This window comes from Paramormyrops kingsleyae, chromosome 17 (genome assembly GCF_048594095.1).
Source record: "Paramormyrops kingsleyae isolate MSU_618 chromosome 17, PKINGS_0.4, whole genome shotgun sequence".
Lineage (NCBI taxonomy): Eukaryota > Metazoa > Chordata > Actinopteri > Osteoglossiformes > Mormyridae > Paramormyrops > Paramormyrops kingsleyae.
Genome location: NC_132813.1, coordinates 14018665 through 14036044, shown reverse-complemented (window position 1 = coordinate 14036044; position 17380 = coordinate 14018665). Strand labels below are relative to the sequence as shown.

The 17380-nt window shown below is 44.2% G+C and overlaps 1 protein-coding gene across 2 annotated transcripts; it reads right to left on the bottom strand.

Annotated features, from left to right (window-relative positions):
* Positions 1-1269: 1269 nt before the first annotated feature.
* On the bottom strand, positions 1270-17263 carry LOC111841480 (protein Atg16l2-like). 2 transcript variants are annotated; one of them, XM_023807233.2, is made up of 18 exons: positions 16721-17262; positions 16073-16142; positions 15639-15720; positions 14860-14933; positions 13910-14161; positions 13470-13526; positions 12631-12720; positions 12330-12383; positions 12003-12108; positions 9638-9743; positions 9254-9324; positions 8731-8802; positions 8208-8328; positions 7609-7714; positions 5837-5986; positions 5012-5059; positions 3878-3979; positions 1270-3364 (listed from the first exon to the last, which is right to left on the bottom strand). In XM_023807233.2, exons 1-18 carry the CDS (start codon positions 16809-16811, stop codon positions 3271-3273), a joined length of 1746 nt encoding a protein of 581 aa, XP_023663001.1. In that variant the 5' UTR covers positions 16812-17262; the 3' UTR covers positions 1270-3270. The 2 variants fall into 2 exon arrangements, with proteins under 2 accessions (XP_023663001.1, XP_023663002.1); XM_023807234.2 differs by lacking the exon at positions 12330-12383 and having other exon boundaries at positions 16721-17263.
* Between the last annotated feature and the right edge of the window lie 117 nt (positions 17264-17380).

Below are 17380 nucleotides of genomic sequence, written 5' to 3'. Positions count from 1 at the left end.
TACAGGAATCACAGTGCTGCTCCAGCGATCTGCCTGTCTCTATGGCTTTCTCTCTCTCCCTCTCTCTCTCTCTCTCTCCCTCTCTCTTCCTCGTCACTCCCTCATTTCCTTGCTGTCTCCCTTGCTTACTCACTGATTGAATCTGGCACGTGTGTCTGCGCGTCTAAATGAATATGAAACTGTCACCCTACCAGAAACAAACAGTCCAGGCTTCACTGATCTCAAAACCTAATGGCCTGAGATGAAAACAGATGGGGGGGGGATACACCCCGTCTATGACAATTTCAAATCACATCTCTATAGTACAGCCCTCACCGGGACTGACCCAATGATTTCATTGTAATACATGAATTATCCGTTCCAAATAACATTTTTCAAAAAGCAACGAACTTTCCTAAATACGTAACTTTCTTCAGGATACTACTATAAACCATACAAACAACTGGCAACTACAAATTCATCATCATACTGCGATTTCCCACATACACAAAAACAACAAGAATTATCGCGGTTACCAAGACGGCAGGGTGCTGAAGATGTGAGCCATTGGTGTCTTGAGATCAAGACGTCAGATGAAAACAGATGTAAAGAGGCGACGATCCACATGCTCGGAGGATGTGTGATTTAAGAGCGAAAAGAACATCAAGATAATTATTTACGATAAATACTTAAAACTGTCTCCCTTTCCTAAGCTGCTTTCTTCAGAGACAGAGCAAATTATACAAAATGCTATTTTTACGAAAGAAGTGTCTTTGCACCGACGCACGCCAGCTGTTGTGAGCACAGCACACGCTGAACACAAACTGATCTCTAAAAGCTTCATCCACTTTCTACCCATTTGCATGTTTGAACATATGGGAGAAAGGCAACTGTAAATTCGTCATGATGCCTTTTGGTTTCAACACTAGGCCTAAAAAAGTCATGTAACTAAATGGCATATGATTTGTTTCTGTTATATTGTATGTTTCCTGATCTAAGTCAATCAGACAGTTTGAGCCACAATAATCCACCTACCCGTCCAGTCATCCTTCAGCCATTTATTATGGATAGAGTTGTTCCACAATAATGTCATCCACATATAGCCCTGAGGTCAATGAATATATTTTATAAGAGACCAGTTGTTGAAGGTACAAATATTTGTATGGATTATGAGCCATTTTTGTGCGCTTATCTCCCTGATTTTCAGAAGGTCATGCTATTTTCAGTATAAATTATATGTGAAATGGACCAAACAAAATGAAAATCGAGAACAGATGCAAGACAAACAGGTTTTGCTAAAGTATTTTATTCATGTGCAACATACGCAGTTTCTAAGAAAAGAAAATCCAAGTCCAAATGTTTTTTCCCCTACACTAAATCAAAGAAGGCACTTGTTTAATGACCGTATTGTGTAATTATATACATTTCTTTAAAAAGTAAAATCAAATTTATAAATCCACAACTCTACCAAAGGAAAAACTCTCATCTCTGTTTATTAAAATTCAGCACTGCTGATGACTACGACGTGACCACATTAGCCAAAAAAAAGATCCAATAAAAGAATATTAACTTTCGACTCACAGCTGATGTGAAGCATCACTTAGCAGCTGAGATATAATCAAAATGGCTTTTCTCCACAGATACTTACTCATACTTAAAAACCAAAACAATATTTCTTTGCTAAAAAAAAAAGTAAAATATTCTCATTTTAACATTGTAGCAAATTACTTTAAATTTGTAATCAATACTTTATTATTATTTTTCCACCAGAAACATTGTTAGTTATAAACACAAATGATATTACTGTCCCTTCAAAAAACAATCTCCAAAATGAAACTGAACTGTGTATGGGACTAAGTGCTGTTTTATTTATATTTTAATGCTGTTAGAATTAATGCAGTTTACAGCCCAGAGCCAAGGAACCGTCACAGTGTGTCAGCTGTGCTTCTGTTTCTGAGGCAATCAATCCACAGTTACCACAAGAAAAAAGAGCATAATAAAATTATTAGGGAAAAGAAATTCTTACAATCAAACTAATTGATGCAGTTTGCAGAGCAAATCTGACTGTAAACCTAAGAAGCGGTTCCCCATAAAAATCCATAAAGATGACAGAACAAGGCCATGTTCTAGAGAGCTGACAGGCTTCTATAAGACTATGTTCTAGAGAGCTGACAGGTTTCTATAAGGCCACGTTCTAGAGAGCTGACAGGTTTTTATAAGGCCACGTTCTAGAGAGCTGACAGGTTTCTATAAGGCCACGTTCTATAAGGGGCAGGTTTCCGTTGTGCATGTATTTTTATTTACACGCATAAAAAACTGAAAGAAGCAAAGTGCTTTTATGAAACACCCTTTCAACACGCTTTCCCTGAAAGCCTAGACAGAAAAGTCTCTTGTTCGCCAAGAGTTTGCTGGCTGCGCGCTGGCTTGGCTCTTTTTTAGGGAATCATTTTAGTTTTAGTCGACATGTAACATGTCCTGTTTGTTTTCTGACATGTTTGCTACCCTGGTTCAGTTTGCTGTAAATTAGTAAACTGTTTTCTGCATCAGACTCATGGATGTGTTATGTGTAAATGTGTAAATGTGTACAGCCCAGGTTCTGGACTCCTACTGGGTAACCAAGGGCCCATTCGACAGTAATGATTAACCGGCTTTGTCCTTCGGCGTGGGTGGATTTTAATGCGTCGTTGTGCAGAGCTTGTATGTCCCACCAGCACTTGTGTCACAGTCTGTGTCCCAGTGTATTATGGGAAAACCGACTGCAGGCATCACAGCAAGAGAAAATCTGACCCATGGCGAGGTCGTCTCTATACCGTGACAAAGTGCCCGATGAGAAAAGATGCTGAAGACCATCACTTCGGCCTTGAGCCATGCAGCTCCTTTCCACGTCACAAAGAAAAGCTATTATGTGCTATTTTCGATGTCTTCCAGGAAAACACACGGGAAACAAGCAGCTGAGAAAGATTCTGTTTGCCCAAAAGGAACATGACCTTAAGGCTGCACAAGTGAAAACATCATGTGCTTCCAATTGCAGGCATAAGGAAACTTCAAAGGGTGAAGTGTCCTTGCTGCTTCTTAATAAAGCAGCTGCACTCGTGGTTTACGGAGTCGGACATGCAGCTTCCGCACTGCCATCATGACCATCAAACCCAACTTATTGGCTGTCCTGTATACTTGAAGGTGGCAGAGAGAAACACTGCTGGTTATCTGAGGCAGGAGTCCGGCGTGCGTGATACCAACGAGACATCAGGGTTGTCCAACATCATCCAGGGGAGCAACGGCCGCATCCACCCATCAGATATCGCTCCACAGGACCGCCCGGCGACTTTTGTCCACGCTCACCACGTACTCCCCGGAGACTGACCAGGACACGGCGTTGATGGAAGAGCTGTGGGAGGCGGGGCATGTCAGTTCGCTCACCACATACAAGCACATCAGTCACGGGTTTGCAAAGTACGTAGCGTACGCCCGCGACCTCGGCTTGTCATTTCAAACTAAACCGAATGATTCGAAATTCATCGCTGTTTAATGGTAAGTGATGTGATGAGTCTGGAATGACAGCCAAGCTAGGAATGGGAAGGATGCGGCCGTCCTTCGGAAGCCCCGGCACGGCGTTCGCCCTGAATCCTAACTAACTGAATGGATGCCCGCCTGGTTGGCGGCCATCCAGAAGGGTCCCTATTGAAAGCACACAAGCCAGAGAGGAAAGATGGGGGTGGGAGGCAAAGCAGGAAGCTGACAAGCGCTCAGGGGGCAGGATGCAGCCACGGGACACGCAAAGACGAGGCCGGAATGCCGAAGGGACAACGGGCTCTGAAGAACATCTGCGAGGCCTTCCTGGAAGATGCTCCTGCTGTAGCGGATGTCATGGCGGGACCGCGGCCTGCGAGGGACCACTTACTTGTGCTTGTCAGGAAGACATGTCTCCAGGTTCCCAGTGTTCACATTCCAGATGTAGACCGCCCCATCTGCCGAACCGGCCGCCAGATAGCTCCCATCGGGGCTTTGGGGAGTAGGAAGGGTAGAGGTCATGTCTACAGTCTAACCAATGGTTTTCCAACACTATGGACACCAGCATGATCATCTTCCTCCACGTTTATGAAAAAGATACATTGAGTAAATTGAAAGCGTGAGTGGTCTACTGCGTGAGTTTCCTGTGATGCACTGGGATCTCATTCCGCTGCTGAACAAAAAACTGCTAAAAACCAGCTTATGGTAGCTGGTTTTAGCTGGTCTAAGATCATGTCCCAGCTCTTGCTGCTCTTTGACAGTTTATCTGGGTGGGTCACCAGTTGGTCATGCTGGTGTGGCCCGCCTAGCAAGCTGGTCATGCTGGTACGATCAAGTAAGTCGGCTAGAATGGCCATCATATGCTGGTATCACCAGCTAAACCATCAAACCAATCTGCGAAAGCACACATTAAGCTGGTTAGCTATCATGAGCTTTTTCAGCAGGGTCCTGAATGTCCAGGACTGCTCCTGGGAGACACTGATACTAACTGAGTGGATATGGTGCATAGACGTAAGGAACAGTTTCATTTTTAAAAAATAAGCTCTTCTCTATTCCAGCTAACTGTATGTGGACGGGATAGAGAGACAGAAAGGGGCAGAGTTAAGACCTACGAGCTAGAGAGCCATCCTACAATACAACAGTTTTGTGATGGGTAACAACCTGATCTGACCAAGCACTGTAAGATATGCCTTGCTGGGGTTCCTATTTACGGTTTATGAACTGTATACTGCAATACAGAATGACTGCCAAATGACAGCGACCCAGGAGGTCCGCAAACTTAGGTAAACTTAGGTAGAGGGCAGAATACTATGACGTACAGCACAGAGATACGCTATTAGAGAAACTGCATGCATGGCTGGAAATTCAGTGCAACTCAAATACCGTAATAAACTGTAAACACGGAAAGCTCTCAAAGAATCTCATAAAAAGGGAAATCAGCACCACAGGGCTGGGGGGGGGGGGCAGTGTAAGGGGGGCCGTTTCGGTCTGAAAGGTCAAGTGCTGAGAACTCATGCCTGCTTACCTGAATATCGCTTTAGTGTTGTCAGAGCCGCACTTAAACCCGTCGGCCCTAAGAGAAGCAAAAATATTATGGGCGGAGCACAAATTCTGCACTACGCTTTACCCCGTCAGAGAGAGACGCCACACTCCTCAGAGGGGAGCAAACAAACAGAAGCTATGTTTTACATGATGGCAAACAGTACTGGAGAGTGAAGTAAATAACGCTCGACTTAACTAAAGCACACAAAATCTCACAGAAGAGCTTCAACACTGAGGGGAAATGTTATGTGAGCTGGTGGCTGAGCCAGGGCATTGGGGAGAGTCACAGCTTCCTACATTATCAGCTTCCTACATTATCATATTCCTACATTATCAGATTCCTACATTATCAGCTTCCTACATTATCAGATTCCTACATTATCAGCTTCCTACATTCTCCTCTGAAATTAAGTCCACAGCACCAGCCAATTAATTCACTGTGAGAACAGCCAGTACGTCACACGCACGTCTTCAAGTTCAGGCTGGATTTCGCCGTTACTTCAAAGTAACGTTCCTCTAATAACAATTTCGTACTGTATCGTAATTGTATTCTACTGTATTACTCTGACACTATTTTATGTGCACATGTTTGGCTTAGGATTCAGAATCAGTAAATTTTCTCCATGCTTATTTGGTTACATAACTGCATGTTAATAATGACAGAGATCCCCCAAGCAGTGAAAAGGATTATTCCATCCATTCGGGTCTCTATTGATCATTTGATAACCCACAGATTGACAGCAGGCTGCGTGTGGGAGGTAGCCGTTATTCTACACTGCAGACATCAACGTGGCCAGGTTCCGGCTACCTGAACGATCTCCTCGAGCTGCTCATCCTGATGTCCACCACCTGCAGGCTCTCATCCCTGGAGCAGCTGAGCAGCTGCCTGTGGTCAGGGCAGAGGTCCATGGAGGTGACCCTGTCCTGCAGCGGGATCTCCTGGGTGCAGCTGGCCGCCCTGGGAGTAGAGCAGGTTCTGGGATTACGTGTGTGCGTGTGTGTGTGTGCGTGTCGCATTAGAAGAATAGCAAAGCTTCCCACCATTTCAGATTTCAGAGACACACTGAGGTGAGATGCGTAAAGCGAAGCCTTAATTACGCCATATTATCCAAAGTCTGTGACAGGGAGGCACAAAAATCGGAAGATCCTACGATCTAAAAATTCTACGACTCACGCTAATGAATGAAGACATACTTATAATTAAAACAGGCTCACATTTCTATACGCTGCGAAATACTGAGGAATCCCATTAAGACGGGAGTGCAGGGACAGCTATGTAGGCCGGCTGTTGCTAGGCAACCATGGGATGTAAGGGCTGAGACGGCCACTGTAGGATTCATGAGAGCAGCTTCTGGCAAACGAAGGCTTTATCTTTATTAGGGTATGGTACGCGATCAGAGAACCGGCACACACACACGGTAACCCAAACAGCAATGAGGGTGATACTCTGTTACTGAAGTGCCGGGTGCCATAAACAAGCTCAGACATGTCTCTGCATATTCCGCATGCATGTGTAAGGCCAACTCAACTCCAATGTACCATTCTAGTAAGAAAAAAATGCTAATATTTTAACAAAGAACACATAGTAGTACTGAATGAAGATTTTTTTTATCAACTTATAAAATGCAACGCAGAAGAGTGTCATTTAAGATGTATTAAATGTGCTAAGGACATGTAGCATTTTGTTACATAGTAACAGTGCTTCAGGATGTTAGCCTCCCAGCTCTTCCTGGGGAGTGCTGATGTCATTATCGTGCACGTAGGTGTCCCAATAACATCAGGAGGTAACGAATATGTGCACCATTAGTGATTTAAGTTTACTCTCCATATGAAAAGCCTCAGTGACCAGGACAGGTCGGATGGCAGCGTCTACTCGTTAATGGTGAGGTCACATGACAACTGGGCGATTAATGACCCGTTAATGGTGAGGTCACATGACAACTGGGCAATTAATGACCCGAAAAGTAGGACGGCTTTTAGGCTCCTGCTAAATCAGCCGCAGAGTGCTTAACAGGGACCGCTGGTCGCGGCAGCGACATCTAAAACATTTAACTCGCATATTTTGCTCCGGGAACTGCATTTTGATTAATACATTGCGAAATATTGATTTGACAAAAAGAATTAGCACAACCAGAAGTACAACTATACCTATGAATACAAAAGCAAAAACATTTGTCTTTAAGTTACCTATAATATGGAATTAATCATCCCTCATACACGACATACAACACATTCGCACTATCTGAATTACTTCCTTGGCTGTGGACGGCCCGTCGAGTCATTATACTTGTACTATAACTTAAACAGCTGAATTTCAATGCAAATCCATTATTCCATTATTTTCAGTTTATTTCTTAAACTGTTTAATTGAGGGATTACTGCATATAATTAATCTGTATCGTTTATTGATTGTTCCTTAAAATGGATCTACAGAGAGCACCCAGGGGTTATCTTTGCTTGTCATCTCTAGCCTGCTATTTTTTCTATGCTAGTGTCCTAAGAACGTTTTTCATTCTACACTTTCAATTTCATCAAGGGATCAATGTCTTCACACCGTTTGTCCGCTGCAGCCTGACGTACCTGCTGTCCCAGAAGCGGATTTTCCTGTCGTAGTGCCCACTGATAATAAAGTACTCTGTGCAGACCACGTCGCTGCAGTAGGATATAACCTCGATGGTCTGTATGCCTTCGGAGAGACATGGGGAAGAAAGACGACGCGGCCGCATGAGACACAAGGGCAACATGCAGGGTACCAGCCCAAGTAAAACACCCCACCCTGTGCTTTCCAGGGGTGGGGGGAGTGGGTTTATGAGGGAGGGGAAAATAGCCACTATTCAAATAACTAAAACCATCAATCCATCCATCTCCCAGTCATAGATTTGCCCTGGAACCTCTCTCAGGAATCACACGGCTCCTGGCAGGGGAACAGACTGGAGGCCAGATAGGCACACAGATAGGATCAGGGATTCTTATATTAAAATACATGCTGCTTTTTAATTTTAATTAAAAATGCACTGTTTACATCGTGCATAATTAGTCACAAATGTTTTTACCAGAAAATGACTAACTTCAGCTGATTTCATACCTAATTTTATCATTACAGAACAAATCACCACAGTGTTAAGCGTTGAAGTCATACTGAGGGTCAGAAAGCACCTCTCAGCGGGTGCGTGACTCACAGGCAGCCCGCTGGAGGTCCCACACCTTCACGGTCCTGTCGGCGCTGCCCGTAACCACCTGCCGCAGGCTGCACTTGAACTTGGCGGCTGTAACCTTGCGCGAATGGCCAGTCAGAGTGAACTGCAAGACAGGGCCGACGTGCTCAGAACCAGGGTGCAGACACAGCGACCTGCCCCGCTACACCTCTTCAGTTACAGACACGCGCAGAAAAACAACAATACAAAGACAGACAAACCGCAGCCCTTCTCTTGATATTCTCCCAGAAAATTTCAGTTCTATAGCTGTGACTCTATGGTGTAAACTTTGCATGTTCTTTAAAATTATAAATTCTGTATCCTTGACTAAGATCTAGAAGGAAAAAAATGCTTCAGTGATGGAAACAGGACAATGCACGGCATGCTGCCCTCAAAGCAACCACTTGTTTTCCACACAATATCAGCATTTTCCTCCACACAGGACGCTGGCTGCACACAATGACAACAGGTAGCACTGAATCTGTTTGTTCACTGGGCAGCTGGTTACCTTGGGCGAGCAGCTATCCAGCCTCCAGAAGAGGGCAGACTTGTCGTATGATGCTGCTAGAATTTTGGTACCCTATAATTAAAAAAACGGGAATTACAACCAATGATTTGCTTTTCCTCCCAAAATAAATGTAGAGAAATTAAATATGTTCAGTACATTTTGTGTAAATGGCCATTGATTCAGAATATTTCAGTGGATGGGAAAAGTGCTACGCAAAAATTTAATTAACTGACCTGGACATCACCTGTACCAAATATGTAACTCAGTGAACGTGTTCTATTAAATTAGAATATATAGGCAGTCTCTAGATTACAAACAAGATCCATACCCTAAGTATGTCTGTCGAGTCGAGTTTCTAGGTAAGTCGGAAAAAAAATAATTGTAATAATAATAACCATTAACCTGAATTTTTAATGTAATATGGATTTATGGCAGTCCGTGCATATGTAGAAGTTATCCGTAAGGTGGACGTTCTTAAACTGGGGACTGCCTGTAAAAAATAAATAAATAAATAAATACTTACAGTTGGGTCAAACTCAATACTTGTTATTCCCTCGTTACTGCCATCTAGAGTTCCTCGGTTCTGTAACGTTCCTGTGACCAAAAACAATGTGTTTAAATAGTTGAAATGTCTGACATATGCTGCTATTGGTATATAAAAGCATTATTTAATATGGGCACCTAATACTGTTTGACATTGTTCATACAGTTACTGTTGTTATGTAACATTAGACTTTCCTTGTTAGTTAATCTACACAATACTCTCTTATTACTGGTCTGTCCAAATGTTAATGTACTCTACTGCCACCTGCTGGACATCTATATTTCACAGCTATACTGCCAATTTACAGATACTCGGACAGCGCGACTATACTGCCATCTGCTGGACGATACGGTGTCTCAGTACCTGCACTGATGTCCCAGAGTTTGATAACTCTGTCTGTGCCCCCGGTAGCCAGCAAGTTAGAGCTGGAGCTGAATCGCACAGCATTAATGCCCTGTTCATGTGCATCCTAGAGACCAATAGGCAGGAATCATTTTAAAACATCAAAGCTAAAGGAAGTAACGCAAAAATTAGTTCAGACCATTTATCCAGTGATTCCACACTTGCTCCAGACAGCAGAAGAAAATGCAGCAACACATGGGGGGGGGGGGGTGGGGACATGGAAACTTAAACACAGAACTTTAAAATTTTTGTTTTCAGAACATTCTGGCTAGGTTTGGGCTTGGACGGTATCTATTTTTTCATACCGTCATACCTTTTGGACATTTCACCCCAGTATAAGGTATATGATGATTTTAAACATTTTTTTTTTTTTTTTAAAAAGTACATGACCTAGGCTACTGTAAACTCCAGAATCTGAGAGGGGACCTAAATGGGCTCATTAGTGTGGGAGCTGAGCGCTGGAAAAAATGTGGAGACAACTCCTTGTTGAAGAGTTAAAAGATCACCCTTCATTTATTGTCACCACTGTCACTGCCCGAGCTGAGCACCTGCCCGATTTGTGGCCGCATGCGCACTAGGTTTCACGTATGCTGCGCGTGACCCAGCAGTCTGATACCACGGCAACTTCACATCAGCTTGAAGTGGCTCTGGAGGACACGTCCCTTTTTGTGGAAAAATAAAGCAGTAAAACTGACTGGCAGCTAACAGGAGATATGGGTTTTTATCATGCCTAATAGTCGCTGTGTTGTGTCTTGCACCGACAATAGTAAAATACACCCACACATTCCATTCTCCCTGCTAACAAGTAGGGAAAAGGAGACCAAGACCAGACAGACCAGGAGACTATGACAGAAATGTTACGGCTCCAGGTGGAGGGAGGACCTTTAAGGAAACCTAGGGGACCCTGACTGCAAATTTGTTTATGTCTACAGCAAACACTTCAACACTGGTAAATAATATGTCAACATTAAATAATTATGCAATACAGGTACACAATAGGTTATGAAATAAAGAAGCTGCTAAACTAGATCTGAACATTAACCGCAGTAAAGTAAACAACGTGGAGAGACTAAGAAGGCAGCTACATTTAACTCTCTAGAAAACAAGAAATCGACATGAGCCGGAGACTCGATGGTGTAGTTATAAACATCAGGATACGACGAGACCTCCCGCCATTGAGTGGGATCATTAATCCATTCCGATGGACACTGATCACCACCGTAAAGTTTATTAAAATACCGACACCTGCCATCGGCCCCCAAAGTACGTAACTCTCCTGATCTCTCATCTTAACTTTTACCATTTTTAAAGTTCTAACATATTTTCTTGCCTAACACCTATGATCTCTGTTTGCCACCATTCAAATTCCAAAGTTTGTTCCCCCAAAAAGGAGAGGTAACCACGCCACAGCAGAAAAGTCCCCAGGCAGGTATTAGACGAAGCAGGACTTCTCAGTTAGCTGGGTTAATAAAGCTAGAAGTCATGATCGTCCAATAGGAATGATCCTTAGCTAAACTCTTATTGGACAATCAAGACTTCTAGCTTAAGTAAACCCAGCTAACTGAGAAATACTGCTTCGTAGAACATCCCCCAGAAGATTGTTCTGGACCATTTTGTTTTCATGGCATTAACCAAAGCCTGCATGTTGTTCTTTGATTTGTTTTTTTATCTTATCATCATCGCTAACACTGCACTACATCATCGCTAACACTGCACTACATCATCGCTAACACTGCACTACATCATCGCTAACACTGCACTACAACATCGCTAACACTGCACTACATCATCGCTAACACTGCACTACAACATCGCTAACACTGCACTACATCATCGCTAACACTGCACTACAACATCGCTAACACTGCACTACATCATCGCTAACACTGCACTACAACATCGCTAACACTGCACTACAACATCGCTAACACTGCACTACATCATCGCTATACCGTAATACAGGGGTCTCCAACTCCGGTCCTGGAGAGCTACTATCCAGTCGGTTTTCAGTCCTCCCTGGCTTCTGATGAGCCACACTAGTTCTCAGGTTAATACCAGGAGCAGGTGTGGCTCATCAGAAGCCGGGTAGGATAAAAAACCTACTGGATAGTAGCTCTCCAGGACCGGAATTGGAGACCCCTGCTGTAATACCACACAAGCCCAATCAGTGCAAACTAATGACACACATACAAGTAATAGAAAATCATGACACGCATGTCATTTTCATTTTTCACGCATGACAAAAGTTGAAAAACTTGTTCAGGAAGGTGTGTCTGTGTGTGTCTGTGTGTGGGGGGGGGGAACCACCGAAGGATGGCATGCTTACCAGCACATGTAAGGACCTGCAGGGTACCCTTGCCACCAAACAGACTCTCATGGGGGCACAGAAGTCCTCCTCCAGACTGCAGACTGAGTTACCGCGCCTCTTCTTACTGGGGAGAGAGCAACCACAGTTCAGCATTTCACTGCCATCCGATGCAAAGTGTACAATAACGACGGAACGGAGACGCCTGGAGGACTGAACGATGGCTGTGTGCTGTGCTCCTCTAGCTATTCGAAAACAGAGAGACGGTGACACTGCCGCCGCCCATCACTCTCCAGCTCAAAAATGTGAAAAAAACAAAGTATTTTTAATATTTCTGGAGTGACGTACTCAAAGAGTTCTTTGATAGAATCGAGAATCCGAGGTGATGAGGCTGAGGCGGACCTGGAAAGGCATCAGATATTAGTTTGCACTGGAAAAAAAAAAACATACACACACACCATGCTAGCAAGCTTAATTACAGTGTCCCAAAACAAAGAAAATTATGGTGAAAATTAAATATGATAATCTCTGATTAGTCTGATAAATAGATAACAGAATTAACGAAAAGACACATATATGTATTTCTGAAGCACAATGTGGGACCCAGCGAACACAGTGACGTTAAAATGCTGTGAATGTCCATTCCTACCTAAAGGGCCTCGGATGGGTTTTCTTCGGCTGCTCATCCATCTTAGCCTTAGGGGGCGCTGTTGCTGTTGGCAGGGTGTCAGAAGGGCCGCTGCAAAGCAGTAACATTATGTGAGTGCATTCGGCACAAACTGTACGATGTCAGAGCGACAAATGGAACGCCCTGCAGTCCTAAGGCACCTTCGCAGATCAGGACTCCGACTGAGCTCATCACACGTGGCTGACCAAGCGTGACCCTGACCATGCGTGGAAGACGGATGGACAGATGGAAAAACAGGTGAGACCCCGATGAGAATAACTTTTTATTGTCCTGCAGGAAATTTGTTTTGGACACGTCCTGCAATTGCTATTGATAAAAACCAACAACAGATAAGGTGGCACATATGACATGAACATTTGTCTTATACAGGCAGCCCTGGGCTGAGAACATGCGCCTTACGGACAGCTCATGACACAGACTTTGTCTACCTGGGCACCCCACGTTAGTTTATTGTCAATATGTACCCCCAGGTATTTGTAAAAATTGACCACGGTTATCTTACAGCCGTGAATAGCCGCTGTCGAGTGATAACTAGGAGACCTGACATTCCCAAAGAGAAGACGACGATGGGTGAGGGCGTGAGCTCCTTTGGAAAGCTCCCCCTCCCCACCAAGGCACAGCCGAGTCCTGTTCACCTCATGGTGCCTTCATCTAATTACCAGGGTGAATTTCTGCCCCCCAGAGCTAAGAAGTTAAGCTAGTCTCTGTGGGCCTTCAATTACGCATGATTTCCCCAGAGCCCCCGCTAGCTGCCCCCGGGCTGGCTAATCAGGAACCCCAGCGTTACACCCGCCACTTACACACACTCCTGCACTTTCTCCTTGGCTACTGTCTTCTGGATTCCAGCCACTCTTGCGCTGTTTGTAGGGGGAGTTCAGGTAAGCAGATGACAGACTACATGCACATATACACACTCACAGGCTGCATACCACACTGACTATAAACACACGCAGCATCCAAAAATATAACAGCACAGTATTTTATACACTTAGCAATTAATGTGTATTTTGATTACTAATCATACTTTAATCATTTTTTTCTCCTAATTTTAATCATTTCATTTTTCATCTTGTGATTGTAAAAGTTGACAGACACTCTGTAACATTTTACACAGACGGTGAAAATATCAGTCCCCCCCCCCCCCCCCACATGGGATGGACAGTGATCATGCGTCACTGCGTCACTGCATGGTCACCAAGGTTGCCTGCGGCAGAGAGGTAATTGCCGTGGGGTCACTTACCGGACTCTCTTCTCGTTCCTGCTGTTCATCCTGGCGGCGGCCAGCTGCTTCTGCCGGATCATGTCCTCCAGCAGTTCGGTGCCTCGCATTTTCTCCTCGCGGTACTTCTCGTCCATGGTGTGGTGCTGCCTCAGCAGGGCGTCATACTCCTGCTTCAGCCGGCTGTTCCCGTCCCGCACCTCCACCACCTCAGCCTGCAGCTTCCCAAACCTGCACTCTGCAGCCTCCAGCTGCTTCTTTAGCTCACTCATCCTGCAGAGTGGTGCGAGACCGAGGACCATGAGCCGTTCTCTTCACAAGCCGGGCCGGCTACTGTCCACACTTCACATATGCGTGTCTCAAGTATAGATCAGTGGTGCTCAACCTTTTTTGCACCGCGACCAAGTTTTTACCATGCAGCATACTGTAGTTGCGACCCTATATCAGGTGAATTAACGCTATGATCGAGCACGCAGTGCACTCTGCAATTTACGCCAATCAATGCCTATCACACAAATCTGATTGGATATGCCAGTGAATTTTAAATTAAACATCTGTCGTTTGGCTTCTTGGATTGGCTGAGTGTTCATTAGTTTTGCGCTAATCATTTGCAGACCCAAGACCCATTAATATAGGTTAATTCTAGGACTGGGGCTGGGAAATCTGATTGTGGATCAGCATAGGAGTTTGGTTTGAAAATGTTTACATTTCCAGCACTGCCTTGCGACCTTTTCAGACCTTGCCGTGACCCAAATTTGGGTCGCAACCCATGGGTTAAGAATCAATTAACCAATATTATGAGCTGCTGCATTGAACCGTAATACTGAAAAGTATTCCTGTTACGTTATACCCCATTCACTCTAACAGCCTTCCTCCAACCTGTTTCAGTCATCTTGGCAGATATTAATGCAGACAGGGTCTTCTGCAGGGATGTCAAACCTTTCTTTGAAATGGAAGATGAAAAAGCTCACTTGGTATACTGCTCATCTAGGATGGAGGCTTTGATTGTGATCTCCTGCTGAAGTTCCACAACCTTGTAGGCCAACTAGAGAAATGAAACAGAGACTGGATGGTTCTGCTTCATGTCCTGCCATGAAGTCACTTTCAATAAAGCAAACATAAAGTTACTGTCAGGTTAGGAGTTTCATGCCATTTTAACAGCTTATCTTGTTTGACAGAAGTATCAAACCACAAAGCATATCAATCACTGCGATGTGTGAACAGCTTGGATATGCATCAAGCACTGGGGCAAATCTGCATGATATTCCAAAGTGGTGCTACGTGAAGAAGACATCTTACAGCTATTCCGAGATTCGGATACATAACCAATAACTGCTGCCTGGACTTCCCGTCAGAGGAAGTGACATCACAGAGAAGCCAATAAACATGACCCTTGGAGGAACCTTTAAGTAATGAAACAGGACTATAACTTTATAGCAGGGGTGGCCAATCTTATCCAGAAAGGGCCACTTTGTATGCGAGATTTCGCTGCAACTCCCTAATTAGATTGCTAATTAGAGGAATGATTGGCTGAAGAGTCCTTACACCTTGAATTGAACAACTGATCTAAAGGTTACCCCAAAAACCTGCACACACACCGGCCCTTTGCAGATAAGATTGGCCACCCCTGCTCTATAGTAAGGGGAACGTTTGTAGTTAAAAAATCACATGTAACGTAAAGGAAACTGAGTACAGTGACAAAAACAGAAGATGGTGTCACAATTTTATTAATGATTAAATTTTAACATACCTCCCCATTTGTTTTTTTCAGGTCCTTTACTTTATTCTCATCTTCAGAAACTATTGACTCTTTTGAGGTATATGAAGGGACCCTGTAATATCCATACATAGCAGTTACATGGAAAAAAATGAAGATCTTGATATCTGATAACTGATAACTGTTGAGTGACAGCATAATTCTGAGTGCCAGATCTTCTCATCAGTGAGCAAACAAAAACCATTCAATTTTTTCTAGGTACTGCAACAATTTCCTGGATGCGTTGACAAGAAAATGCCGACATGGTACATACTTCCTCAAACTTCAGCTAAATGTGTTAAGCTGTCTGTCTCCTAACACCCACTACCCCTATGTTTTACATACAACAATGAAGTAAACTGTAGATAAAAATACAGACTCCGGTATAAAATGAAGCTGACTGTCATGCATTCCTGTGCCTGATTTACCTTGCTGCAGACCCCAAGATGCCTTGTGCGATCAAGATCCTTTGATTGGACTTCTCTAGCAGTGTGACATCTGAAAATAAAGGGGAACACAAATCGCACAGGGCTGAACAAATCACGCAAAGGCAGATCACAAGTATATAGACTGACAGAAGGGGAGTTTTCCCCGTGCCGCTTGGTTCAGATCCAAAAGTACTTGTTCGCGACGAGATACATCAGTGTGCGATCTGTTGAAATGCACAGTGGGGCACTTTGTACGCCATCTCGAGTGACGGTGCCATGGCATCTCCGTCGCTTATTTTTAATAAGGTGTCAGAGATGGTTATGTTAATAACAAACGCAGGTGCATAACAAAAGCAGATGCCCACATTTATGTATGCAAGCAAGCGAGCCGCTGGATTTAATATGCAGGAGTCAATACTGGGATTTTTGCAATGCGTGCAGTATAAGGGTGACCAAAAAGCCGAAACTGACACATATCCTGCATTTGTAAGACCCGACATTTAAAGACGATCCTCTAGTAGCTTTGTCATTCTCGTGCCATTTTCGGTTTCTAAAAAAAATGCTGATCTGTCTGAAACTACTGAACAAAGCAATAAGTAATTTCCCTCAACAGCATATCTTAACGGTAGGATAAATTATGGAACCTACATGACCGTATGACCTCCTGAAACATGATCTTCTGCGTCCTGTCCCGAAGTTTTAGTTGATGGATGATGTGATGTTTCCACGGATCGGCCATGGTCCTCGCCCCCGTGCCCCGAGGCCGGGGCCCCGTTTTGCGGTGCCCCGTATCCTGACTACAGCCTCCGCTCCTCCGGCTCCGTGCAGCCGCCTTTCATGCCCGTCGCTGCCAGCGCACACCCAGGCGCTTCTAGCAGCCCCACCAGCCTGCCTGACTAACCACCAAGACTTGTTTTTTTCTCTTTTTTTGTTTCTCTGGACTAGAGAGAAGCGTCATCGGCTGCATTAAAAACACACGCCGGGACACGCCCGTCCTGTCGCCTACGCACGCCATGTTAGTTGCACTTTTTGTAGTTTATGCAGTAAATGTATCTGTCGAGCTGTGTGCGATGCTGTGTAAGTGCTGTAAGCGTGACATTTTGGGTTTTAGAAAATAAATAATAAATACGCTGCTGTTTCTCTTTGTCTGTTTAATAACTCTGTACTTAGCGGAGCACCGGTTAACCCTTCATTTGAGTCATGTGCCACGTCGTTAACGCGGTGGGGGGGGGGACTCGCATTACTGAAATCCACAGTCCACAGGTCAGGTGGAATGACATTTTTAGCGTGATAGGCTTGGTGCGAATA

What these genes read in the sequence shown, in the direction of transcription:
- LOC111841480 (XM_023807233.2), bottom strand. Translation starts at nt 16,811, where the DNA reads ATGGCCGATCCGTGGAAACATCACATCATCCATCAACTAAAACTTCGG. An exon ending in ATCTTGGGGTCTGCAGCAAG is followed by an intron (nt 15,721 to 16,072) that starts GTAAATCAGGCA and finishes TGGATATTACAG; the next exon opens with GGTCCCTTCATATACCTCAA. An exon ending in AGGAACGAGAAGAGAGTCCG is followed by an intron (nt 13,527 to 13,909) that starts GTAAGTGACCCC and finishes CCCTACAAACAG; the next exon opens with CGCAAGAGTGGCTGGAATCC.